Source organism: Nerophis ophidion, linkage group LG13 (genome assembly GCF_033978795.1).
Source record: "Nerophis ophidion isolate RoL-2023_Sa linkage group LG13, RoL_Noph_v1.0, whole genome shotgun sequence".
Classification (NCBI taxonomy): Eukaryota; Metazoa; Chordata; class Actinopteri; order Syngnathiformes; family Syngnathidae; genus Nerophis; species Nerophis ophidion.
Genome location: NC_084623.1, coordinates 21,738,345 through 21,751,908, shown reverse-complemented (window position 1 = coordinate 21,751,908; position 13,564 = coordinate 21,738,345). Strand labels below are relative to the sequence as shown.

At 38.4% G+C, this 13,564-nt stretch overlaps 1 protein-coding gene across 4 annotated transcripts in view; it reads left to right on the top strand.

Moving 5' to 3' along the window:
- Positions 1 to 13,564, top strand: part of pde9aa (phosphodiesterase 9aa) — a 142,457-nt gene that overhangs the window by 102,252 nt on the left and 26,641 nt on the right. For all 4 annotated transcript variants that reach the window (XM_061919452.1, XM_061919453.1, XM_061919451.1 and 1 more), the window contains 2 exons: positions 1,400 to 1,482; positions 9,916 to 10,072. In XM_061919452.1, coding sequence (XP_061775436.1) covers positions 1,400 to 1,482; positions 9,916 to 10,072 — 240 coding nt within the window. The remainder of the gene's footprint in view (positions 1 to 1,399; positions 1,483 to 9,915; positions 10,073 to 13,564) is intronic.

The following is a 13,564-nucleotide window of genomic DNA, read 5'->3' as shown; positions in this document are numbered from 1 at the left end:
GCATTGTCTTGTTGAAATAAGTAGGGGCGTCCATGATAACGGCAATATATGTTGCTCCAAAACTTGTATGTACCTTTCAGCATTAATGGTGCTTTCGCAGATGTATAAATTACCCATGCCTTAATTCACCCCTACACCATCACAAATGCTGCCTTTTGAACTTTGCGCCTATAACAATCCGGATGGTTCTTTTCCTCTTTATTCCCGAGGACACAAATGTCCATAGTTTCCAAAAACAATTTGAACACATCAGAACACAAAACACTTTTCCACTTTGCATCAGTCCATCTTAGATGATCTCTGGCCCAGAGTAGCCGGCGGCGTTTCTGGATGTTGTTGATAAATGGCTTTTGCTTTGCATAGTAGAGCTTTAACTTGCACTTATATATGTCGCGACAAACTTCACTTACTGAAGTCTTCCTGAGTCCATTTGGTGATATCCTTTAGAGATTGATGTCGGTTTTTGATACAGTCCCGTCTGAGGGATCGACGGTCACGGGCATTCAATGTTGGTTTCCGGCCATGCCACTTATGTGGAGTGATTTCTCCAGATTCTCTGAACCTTTTGATGATATTATGGACCGTGGATGTTGAAATCCCTAAATTTCTTGCAATTGCACTTTGAGAAAGGTTGTTCTTAAACTGTTTGACTATTTGCTCACGCAGTTGTGGGCAAGGGGTGCACATTTTTTGGGAAGCTTTTTTTATACCCAATCATGGCACCCACCTGTTCCCAAATAGCCTGCACACCTGTGGGATGTTCCAAATAAGTGTTTGATGAGCATTCCTCAACTTTATCAGTATTTATTGCCACCTTTCCCAACTACTTTGGCACATCTTGCAGCCATGAAATTCTAAGTTATTTACTAATTGCAAAAAAATAATAATTTTATGAGTTTGAACATCAAATATCTTGTCTTTGTAGTGCATTCAATTCAATATGGGTTGAAAAGGATTTGCAAATCATTGTATTCCGTTTATATTTACATCCAACACAATTTCCCAACTCATATGGAAACGGGGTTTGTAGATGAACTCTATATTTGAGATACACACCCAGTTTAGCCTTCATTAACGCAACAATAAAAAATAATATTTTGTTAACTTTATTCAATATAAAGTTGAGTGAAAGGCAACATTGCAAAGTGGGCTTACACACAAAAACACAACAAAGAGAAGAGGTGTGTGATTTTTTCCCCCCGCAGTCGGTTGACTGTTAACTGGAGGCTTCAATATTTCAAAGAAAAAAATGTCTGATTGTAAAGCATTGCTACAAAACAGACTTAGACTGTATATAATTTGATCATTTAATCATTAATACAGTATAAAGCATTCATATATTTCAATGACATAGTTTGGTGTGAGATTAAAAAGTGTAATGAAGTGAATGTTTGTTTAGGAGAAATTCACTCAGGTGGACATTTTGATCCTCATGACTGCTGCTGTGTGTCATGACCTCGACCACCCTGGATACAACAACACGTAAGATACACACAATTACACCAATATGTAGACGTTTGGCTTTTATTAGGCAAATTACACTGAAATCTTCATGTTCAATGTGTGTGTAGAAATTAGATTGTGGATTGTACATGTCAGGGATGTTCAAAGTACAATTCAGGAGCTTTATATAGATTGCAGTTCATGTATTTTTTTTTTTTTTTTACAAATAGCAATACAAATGGAATGCATGAGAAAAAGTATTTTGTGGTGTCAAATATTGGGGTTTCAATAATAATAGTTTCAATAAAATCCAACGGTCATCATTGACTTTAGTTGATTATTAAAAAAACATTAATACATTTTTTATAATTGTACATTGGAAAACAACTGTTCAGGTCCTGTTCTATTGTCCTATTAGTCTTTGAGCATGATCTGATAAAGCTTACTACGTTTCGATTGATTCTATGCCTCAACAATGTCCGCATCTTTGTATGTAGTCAGCTACAACTGTTTAGCCTGTGTTGATCTATCAATCAATCAATCAATGTTTACTTATATAGCCCTAAATCACTACATTGGATTAGTTTTATACACAACAATCTGAAAATCAAAATGGCCTTTCCATTCCGAGTGTTTTGTCCTCACCTGCTATATATAATCAAATACTAAATAAATAAATGATAAATGGGTTGTACTTGTATAGCGCTTTTCTACCTTCAAGGTACTCAAAGCGCTTTGACACTACTTCCACATTTACCCATTCACACACACATTCACACACTGATGGAGGGAGCTGCCATGCAAGGCGCCAACCAGCACCCATCAGGAGCAAGGGTGAAGTATCTTGCTCAGGACACAACGGACGTGACGAGGTTGGTTCTAGGTGGGATTTGAACCAGTGACCCTCGGGTTGCGCACGGCCACTCTCCTACTGCGCCACGCCGTCCCTACTACAATAAACTATTGCAAGAACATAACATATAATAATCACTAGGGGTGTGACAGTTGTGTTTGGACCATATTTTCTGCAGGTCACCCCCCAAGTTCTTTTGAAGACACATAAGCTGGTTTTAAATGAATCCCAGACAGAGTAGCTATTGTGACACTTTACTCCAAAGCTTTGGGAGACCACTCTGTGAACATCACATTCAAATCGCATCCCCCAAGTTGATCCGACCATACTACGGAAGTCTGGCCTTTTTCCCTATGCCACTCGCCCCCCCTATCATTCCCCTCCCGAGCGAATCCACAAATCTATTCTCCTCCTAAACCTGGGACATTTGAGATAAGAAGGGTGTTATGGCTAACAGTCACATTCCATGCTCAAGGTCTACACATGCACACCACTTTAGCTGTTTTCAAATATGACTAGGATTTAAAAAGATATCTATCTCCGTCACAGTGAATGTATTAGTATTCCGATTTTCAGTACGTAGCCTTCCGTTCAGTACAGAGGCATACCGAATTTCTAGACGGTACGTATTGAACGATTAAAACAGGAAGTGTTACTTGTATGGATGTCATGTATTTTATGTCATGTATTTACTCTACTCAAACACAACCCATGATAAAAGGCTAAGTATTCAGCACACGAGCATTACCATTGCCATCAAAGGTGACACGTGGAAGCATGCACAGCACTTCAAGAAGCGTGCAGTCCAGCATTGAACTAGCAATTGAGTTAAAAAGACTTTCATTTGGTTAGAGGCGGACTGTGTCAACGACAGAGGCATTTTCCTCTTGTCCACAACAGAGAAAATACTGGCACACATCTCTGCTCTCTGTGATGCCCTTTCCGAGATCGGATGCCCGAACAAGTTTCTGAAGATCTTGCGTTGAACAATGACATGACCGCAACTGTAGTGGGCAATGCCAGCTCTGAGACCATGTCCACACGAACACGGATACTTAATAAACACATACTTATTTCTTCGTAGTGTTTTCCCGATACCAATATTTTGGTACCGGTACCAAAATTATTTCGATACTTTTCGGTACTTTTTGGTACTTTTCTAAATAAAGGGGACCACAAAAAAAATGCATCATTGGCGTTATTTCAACAAACAATCTTAGGGTACATTAAACAAATGTTTATTATTGCAATTTAGTAGTTAAATAAAATAGTGAACGTACAAGACAACTTGTCTTTTAGTAGTAAGTAAACAAACAAAGGCTCCTAATTAGTCTGCTGACTTATGCAGTAACATATTGTGTAATTTATCATTCTATTATTTTGTCTACGTTATTAAGTACAAGTGGTAGAAAATGAATTATTAAATGACTTGTTAATTTACTGTTAATATCTGCTTACTTTCTCTTTTCTCTCTGTCTACACTTTTGTTAAAATGTAATAATCAGTTATTTTTCTGTTGTTTGATACTTTACATTTAGTTTTGGATGATACCACAAATTTGGGTATCAATCCGATACTAAGTCGTTACAGGATCATACATTGGTCATATTCAAAGTCCCCATTTGTCCAGGGACTTATTTCCTGAGTTTATAAACATAATATGAATTTTTATAGAACGAAAGAAGATGTTGTAATGCCAGAAAATATCGATGTAATCATAGTAGTATAGACTAGATATGTGGCTGTACTTGATATTATAACAGCGGATGTCTGGTGTAGATCCACCCAAGGCGTTTGTGTACATTTGCAGGTGAGCTACGGTGTGTAATGAGGCATGTTTGGCTATTCCTCGTCCTGCAGGGATGATACTTGTAAGAAACTCACTTTATTTGTCGCTATGGAGATAAGGATTAGTCATTTAGAAGTAGCTAAATGACTAAGACATGGCTAGCTAACTAGCCATGTCTTAAAGCATCTCTTCATGGGGTTGTTTCAGTGTTACAACTTTACCTTTATCGTTAGTTTTTAAGCCAAAATGCGTCCGTTCCCCCTTTTCTATCTACAGACTGTCTGCTTGTAAGTAGTACGTGATTGTGTGCCGCCAAACATGCTTGTCTCCTTGTAAACCAGCAATGACACGACGTGATGACGACACGGGCGCGGGGGAGTTCGGGCCCGGATCGTTTCAGAGGCGGTATAGTACCGAAAATAGTTCATTAGTATGGTGGTACTATACTAATACCGGTATACTGTCCAACCATATTACTGCGTTAAGCCCTCTTGTCCATACAGTAAACACATGCTTTTATCTTTAAAATAAACGCTGGTCAAAATGTAGAGGTCCAAAACTCTTTGCTAAGTGCATGAGAGTGCGTGGCACAAACAGAGACTTGTGATGACGTCACTGTTGTGCGCTGTCATTTTCAAAGCTCAACAACACTGCCTTACTGGCTTTAAACACACTATAAGAAGGCTTACTATATATTTGAACGTAAAAATGCTATTATTTTCACTCAACATTTATAAAAAAGACACATCAAAATGGGCTTTGCGACACTCCCGCCAGCGCTAATGACAGTCAGCTGTTTTGGATACGATCGCTGTCAAACCTCCAGCTGACGGGACAATTTTGATAAGCATGACTTTTTGCTCTGTGTCATAAGAAAGGGGCATTATTTCCTTATGTTTTAGTCCTTATTTAATGACATATTATCAAGGAAACTTACGTGTATTCCTATTCTATTTGTGTAGATGTAAAAAGTGACTAAATATCTAAAAAAAAACATGAATGTGAGTGTGAATGTTGTCTATCTGTGTTGGCCCTGTAATGAGGTGGTGACTTGTCCAGGGAGTACACCACCTTCTGCCCAGGAGCAGCTGGGATAGGCTTCAACACCCCCCGCGACCTTGAAAGGGACAAGCGGTAGAAAATGAATGGATGTATGGATGATGTAGCGTCCTCCTTGTATTGTTTACTGATGTTAAAGACAATATACACTTCGTTGCATATGTATAGCACCGTATTGATGATTCAATGCTTTACAATTCCACGAGAGTTTTGCAACGGCACACACACGTCTGTGCGCTTTATATAGGCACTTAAACATGCAATAGGGTTTCCTTGGGTCGTTAGTACGTGCTGAATTTAGAAATAATGTACAATTCACTGCCCATGTAATACATCACCATGTTGCTAAACATGCTCTAATTCTTTGAGTGTTGGGCTACACAGACTTACATGCACGCTTTAACCACTGAACAAAAAGATACATATTACCAGGGCTTTGTGTACTTGCAGGCTGGTTTTAAAGATAATGTACATGTCATCGTATGTCTAGTATATATAAAAAAACATACTAGAGGTGTGATGCCACCAAATCAGGTCTTGCTGTGTTCCTCTAACTCAGGGGTGTCAAACTCAAATACAGAGTGGGCCAAAATTCTAAACTGAACAAAGCTGCGGGCCAAAGTTGAACAACTTAACCTTTTAATAGGGACCCAAACAAGTTTTGCATTGAATATTGAACAAGCAAGGCTTATATAACGTTATAGTGACATGCAAAATCGAGGTTTGTTGGTAGCAGGGGTGTATATTGTAGTGTCCCGGAAGAGTTAGTGCTGCAAGGGTTCTGGGTATTTGTTCTATTGTGTTGATGTTGTGTTACAGTGTGGATGTTCTCCCGAAATGTGTTTGTCATTCTTGTTTGGTGTGGGTTCACAGTGTGGTGCATATTTGTAACAGTGTTAAAGTTGTTTATAAGTCCACCCTCAGTGTGACTTGTATGACTGTTGACCATGTATGCGATGCATTCACTTGTGTGTGTGTGTAGAATCCGCATATATTACGTGACTGGGCCGGCACGCTGATTGTATGGCGGAAAAGCGGACATGACAACAGGTTGTAGAGGACGCTAAAAGCAGTACCTTTAAGGCACGCTGCCGATATTGTTGTCCGAGTGGAAATCGGGAGAATTTCGGGAGAATGGTTGCCCCGGTAGATTTTCGGGGGGGGAATGATATTCGGGAGTCTCCGGGGAAAATCGTGAGGGTTGGCAAGTATTAGAATTGGCGGTAAACATAGACTGTTTTGAAACTACACTTGTGTGGATGGAGATCAAATAATAGCTAATAGCAACACAAATGTTTGTCTGCAAATATACTTTTTTTTTTTTTTGCCTTTAAAAATAATCATAGCTATAAAGTGGACCCCCCGCATTCAGTCTGCGACCCTCTGTGTAGAGCAGGGGTCCCCAACCTTTTCTGCACCAGGGACCGGTTTAATGTAAGCATTATTTTCACGGACCAGCCTACCACATGTGGCAGATAAAGTACATGAAAAAACTCACCATGACGTTGAATTAGTGGGAGCCCCTGGCCTTTTCGCTTTGCAAAAAAGCTCTCCACAGACTTTTGTTTTTCACTCATTTTTGCTATTATTAGGCTTTTGTGGCTTTAGTATCATATGGGTTAGAGGTGATACATCAGATTAGATTATATAGATTAGATAGTACTTTATCTATTCCTTTAGGAGAGTTCCTTCAGGAAAATTTACATTTTCAGCACAATCCTCTTCAAGATTAGACAAACATTACAGGGAGACAGAACAGGATCGCTGACGGGTCTGCCGGCTTCCAGCGTCCCTTACAAAAAAGGTGAGATACAGGTAAACAAGTGGGGGGGAATGGGAGAAAAAAATTGAAGATTAAAATAAAATAAAACAAAAAAAAATCGGTCCAAGCCTGGGCCCTGGAAAGCGGGTCCAGACTGAGGCCAAGGGAAAAAAACAACAACTCATAGCCATAGTACACATCCCTCTTACATGTGTGAAAGAGGGAAACATCAAAAATCAAAGAAGACAAAGGACATTAAAGACATTAAAGCAGCGGATACAACCAGCCACTTCTACAAAAATTAAAAGAAACATACTGTGGTGGCCTCTGCGGTGTCCCACGCCATCGTCCGCTACATCACATTCAAGGACAAGAGCATGGATGTATAATAAAGCTATAAATATTTCACATTAGTTCCAATATATTTCTGTGGATTTGCATTTCCATTCTAAAAGTTATGTATTCATATTTTGTACAAAATTTCATACATACTTTCTTTTTTTGGTCCAATTTCCCATGCATAAATACATCTGTTGTTGCTAACTATTTGTGTAATAGGACTCTGTGCAATAACACCAGCGCTTTAACTTACTAGGCCAAAGGAAATGTGTATTTTCCTCCTTCAGCACAATTATTATGTGCAATTATTATATCCCACTTCTTCATTTGCCTTATGCACTTTAACTGCCATGGTCACTTTGTTCCCGATCTGCCGTGATCTGTCCCTGCTGCGGACTGCAGATGGAACCTAGCTTTTGGCTACGATTTGGCACCTTTACATTTTATATGTTTATTAATGTGCATTGTCCCATGTAACAAATATGTAACAAATATAGCAAATGGCGACTTCCTATCAGGAGTTTTATAATATATCTATGAACAAGCTTATTGGTGTGTCTGGTGGGACCGGCGAAAGGTGCGGCCCGGTAGCAAATGCGTTACGGACCCGTGGTTGGGGACCACTGGTGTAGAGTATACAGACCTGATGTAAAATTATGTATCATTGTCTGAGCTTTTGTAAAGTTTAGAATGTTTTCTTTCATTTAAATCAATCAATTATATAAGACAATGTCATAAAAGTTAAGAGAAAATACATTTTGATGTCAAAGTTCAATAATAAGGTTATTTGAATCAAATTAGAAATGTGCATCAATACCTACACCCCTTTGCAAAAATGCAAAATGGCTGATTCTTTCTGGTTGCAGCAAACCCAGTGTGGAACACTTCACTGCTTACTCAAAACAGACGTCATAACGTCATCAAAGCTCACATTTATACATTCACACACATCGCCAACATATAGCAACCAGGATGAAGTAATAGAAGAAATGTAAAAGTATAATATATTTGTGGCAGATTTGGACAAAGCTATGTGTAAGTTTCACTTTTACATCTAGAGACTTTTGATTTTGCTTACTGATTCGGTTCTTTTTCTATTCTTTTATAGATTCTTATTTGGTGAAAAAAACAGAACCAAAAGGGGATTAGGCTCAATATTGTTTAGTTTAAAGGTAACATGACCTTACAAAGACAGCAGTGAGGTCTTAAGAGGCATAAAGCATGGAAAAATGTTTAAAAAAAAGAATGAATATAGGGAATAAATAGTCTTCTGTAGAATTTAACAAAATAAAACATGTGGAAATTACACAACAATGTGACATTTAGTAAGTTTTATTGAACTATTTAAGAATCTTCTGTCATCTCCCGAGAAAATATACTGGTAAAACTCGAAAAAAAAATTAAATCGTGCTAAGGTTTGTTTTTAATTCCAAGGTGAAACTAATAATACATGACATGGGCTCATAACATCCATTACCATATATTTCAAGCCTTCTTTTGATATTACGTTAATGTTTTTTGCTTTTTGCTTATGAAAACCATCAATTGAAAATCTCAGGAAATCTGGGGTTTTCAAAAAACGAAAAGCCAGGATCATCAAACATATAATATCCATCCATCCATCCATCCATTTTCTACCGCTTGTCCCTTACGGGGTCGCGGGGGGCGCTGGCGCCTATCTCAGCTACAATCGGGCGGAAGGCGGGGTACACCCTGGACAAGTCGCCACCTCATCGCAGGGCTAACACAGATAGACAGACAACATTCACACTCACATTCACACACTAGGGCCGATTTAGTGTTGCCAATCAACCTATCCCCAGGTGCATGTCTTTGGAAGTGGGAGGAAGCCGGAGTACCCGGAGGGAACCCACGCATTCACGGGGAGAACATGCAAACTCCACACAGAAAGATCCCGAGCATGGATTTGAACCCAGGACTGCAGGAACTTCGTATTGTGAGGCAGACGCACTAACCCCTCTTCCACCGTGAAGCCTAACATATAATATATCAAAACATACAATAAATCAAAACATTACTAACTAAACAAAGACACAAACATGTAAATATTGTGTTTTTTGATCACATAATGCGTCATCTACTTTGCGTCCGGGTCATCATGTTAAGAAGACTGGCACGTCTGTAGAATGCCTGATACAATAATGGATGATGGGAGTGTTTACGTGCAACTAAGTATAAGCACATCATGGAGATACGTTATTTACTAAACATTTTTAAAAGTCGAAAACCTTAAGATCTTTCCAATTCAATTCAATAGAAACAACTTTGTTAACTCCTCAAGTGGCAATTCATTTTAGCAGCAAGTTGTCATGGCCCACAATAAATAAATAGTCAATAAATATATAAACAGTACAACACTGGCCTGACAGAGGAATAATTTAGTTTCCTGAGAAGATGAATTCTCTGTTTTGCGCGCTTCACTATAAATTCTGTGTTCACATTCAACTTGAACTGGTCATCAAAAACATACACAATCTTGGAGACATTCCAAGCTGAACACTCATTTTTAGTGCATGTAAACTTACTTAGGATAGGAGAAAAGCCCTGTAGAGTGAAGTGTGCTTATACTTCGTAAGTCCCTTCCTTCACATAATATAACCTTCCTGATTACTCTTGTTTGTTGATTTCATGAAATGTTTTTTTTTCCAGGTACCAAATCAATGCCAGAACAGAGTTAGCAGTTCGCTACAACGACATCTCCCCTTTGGAGAATCACCACTGTGCTGTGGCTTTCCAGATCTTCTCTCAACCAGACAGCAACATTTTCTCCAACTTTGACCCGGAAGCCTTCAAGCAGATTCGACAGGTTAGCAATGCAGTTTATACCAGGGGTGTCCAAACCTTTTCCACTGAGGGCTGCACACTGAAAGATCCAAAAATGCCGGGCCACTCTCATATTTTTCATTTGCAAGTCCAGTACAATATTAAGATTGTTGTTTTAACGTTTAGGGCTCCCCTCAAGTTTGATCGCAGGGAAGAGTCTCATTCTTAAAATGTTTTAAATATAACATATGGTACGACAAAACACATTTTTTCAATGCTTGAATATCTCGATCAACTTGAGATCTGTCAATCAATATGGAAATGTATCTTTATAATGATAAACGCCTTTTTTGTCAATGGAGAACTGCACTTTTTTGGGATTTTTGCCTATTGTTCACAATTACTATGAGAGACAAGACAAAAGTAGGTTTTTTGGGTTTTTTGTTTTTTTTTGCATGTAAAAATCGTCTCGTTCTTGGTGGTTAGCAATGCAGCTAATGGGAGCAATCATTCATACCTCTAAATCACTTAAAAATGCATTCAAAAGCCGTCAACAATACTTTATTCACGTTCTGTAACCTGTATAATAACTAAGAAACGCGCCACCAACCAGTACTGGCTGAAAAACATGGACAGTATCTGTTAAAGATATTACAGTATCTGTAAAGTATTAGCCCACATTTCATGTGTTGTTTGTTCACAGCTAGCCAGACAGCGTATGTACTGTAGTTATAACACGCGTGACGTGCTGTGTTTATCATGATCAATTTAAAGTGTGACTCACTCAATGGTCCAGCTGGCCGTGGACTTTTTTTTCTGACATTTTTGGGTAAGCACTCCATTTATGTTGTAATAGTATGGCCTTGAATTCCACAATTAGCAGTTTCGAGTCACTTTAACCTCATTTTATGGGCATCCATCTGCTACAACATCTCACTCTTCCTTTGTGGTGGCTTCCATAAGCTGTAGTTCAACCGTTGTATATTTAGATTAAAAAAGATGAGGTTGTGAATCATAATTTGTCCAAAAATAGTCGTCTTTGTTGTTTGTTACCAAGTCTGCCATGATTAGAAGACACAACATTTGGAAGTGTTTTGCTATGGAAACGGAAGTAAATGTGCCGTAGAATTAGTCCTGTTCCTGTCAACGATTAAAATGACTAAAATACGGTAAATATTGTACATATTACATATTGTTATTATTACATATCGGTTACTGCATTATATATATACTTGCAGTGTGTCTACAAAATGTTTAATGTGGGGTTTTGAAGTTGTTTTAGAGGGCTTTGAAGACTACAATGGTGACTCCCATTAGCTGAATCTTCCAAGCGTTTTCTTTATCATCTTTAAAATCCCCCAAAAAAGGACATGTGTTTTTGCCTCTCATAATGATTGTGAAAGATCAGCAAATTGTTTTAAAAAGTGCAGTTCCCATTTAAAGCAAACCCTTTTTGATGGCAAAAACAAAAAATATGCAATATTTCCCCCCAAAATATTTCAAAGTGGAATATTTGATGTGAAGGAATTAGAGCCTTTAATAAATCAATAATTCATAACAACATTAATTTTGATTCATTATTATTTTTGAGCAATTATTGAGCAAAACTTAAAACATTCCAACTAAACATAAGTCATACATTGTTGTTTTTTACTTTGAACTTTAGAATTTCTAGATCAGTGTTTTTCAATGAGCCGTGAGATACAGTCTGGTGTGCCGTGGGAGACTGTGTAGTTTCACCTATTTGGGTAAAAAATATTTTTTGCAAACCAGTAGTTATAATCCACAAATAATGTGCCGTTGTTGAGTGTCGGGGCTGTCTAGAGCTCGGCAGTGTAACCATGTTATTCTCTTCCATATCAGTAGGTGGCAGAAGGTAGCTAGATGCTTTGTAGATGTCGGGAACAGGTCGTGTGAGACGACGATGGTTTGTCGTGATATGCAGGCGACAGCGGGAGGCAACGTGCAGGTAAAAAGGTATCTAATGCTTAAACCAAAAATAAACAAAAAGTGAGTGCCCCTAAGAAATGGCATTGAAGCTTAGGAAACGCTATTCAAAACTAAAACTGAACTGGCTACAAAGTTAAAAAAAACAGAATGCTGGACGACAGCAAAGACTTACAGTGTGTGGAGCATAGACGACGTCCACAAAGTATATCCATACATGACAAGCAACAACGTCCACACAAAAAAAAATAGCAACAACTAAAACGTTCTTGATTGCTAAAACGAAGCAGGTGGGAGAATAGCGCTCATAGGAGGACATAAAACTGCATCAGGAAAATACCAACAAAACAGGAAAAGCCACCAAAGTAGGAGTGTAAGACAAGAACTAAAACACAGCGCACGGTAAAACACCAAAAAACTCAAAATAAGTCACGGCGTGATGTGACAGGTCGTGACAGTAGACCTACTTTGAGACAATAGCTATAGAGATGCATGGTTGGTTATGGTTTGAATTCATATCCAACAATTGCGACAACAACTTTTTATTTTCTACTGAGTTTAATTTTTTAAAGGGGAACATTATCACAAGACCTATGTAAGCGTCAATATATACCTTGATGTTGGAGAAAAAAGACCATATGTTTTTTTAACCAATTTCCGAACTCTAAAAGGGTGAATTTGGCCATGTAAACGCCTTTTCAATTGTTCGCTGTCGAAGCGATGACGTCGAAGCGATGACGTCACAACGTGAAGCAATCTGCCATTTTCTCAAACACATTACACTATTAACCTACTCAACCTAATGTAAATAATCAAATGTACTTCTAATGTATATACTGTACTTGTTCTTATGCTATCCGAACTCACTATGTTCTCTGCTGGCTGTACATATCCTACTAAATAAGACCTACACTGTTTCAATGTCCACATTTCTCTGTTGATGCAATTGTTAATTGTTGATGACTCAAGTACTGATATCAACCAAAGCTCCTCATCCCACCCCCCGGATTGTAAATAATGTAAAAAATTCAATGTATATACTATGATGATTAACCTGTGTGATGACTGTATTATGCTGATAGTATATATTTGTACCATGAATTGATTGACGTGGACCCCGACTTAAACAAGTTGAAAAACGTATTCGGGTGTTACCATTCAGTGGTCAATTGTACGGAATATGTACTGAACTGTGCAATCTACTAATAAAAGTATCAATCAATCAATCAAAAACACGCAGCAAGTCAAATCAGCTCTGTTATTTTCCGTTTTTTCGACTGTTTTCCGTACCTTTGAGACATTATGCCTCGTCGGTGTATTGTCGGAGGGTGTAACAACACTAACAGGGACGGATTCAAGTAGCACCAGTGGCCAAAAGATGCGAAAAAGGCAAAAAAATTGGACGCACATTTTACTGACGACAGCTATGCTACGACAGAGATGGCAAGAATTTGTGGATATCCTGCGACACTCAAAGCAGATGCATTTCCAACGATTAAGTCAGAGAAATCACAAAGGTGAGTTTTGTTGATGTCATTGACTTATGTGCTAATCAGACATATTTGGTCACGGCATGACTGCAAGCTAA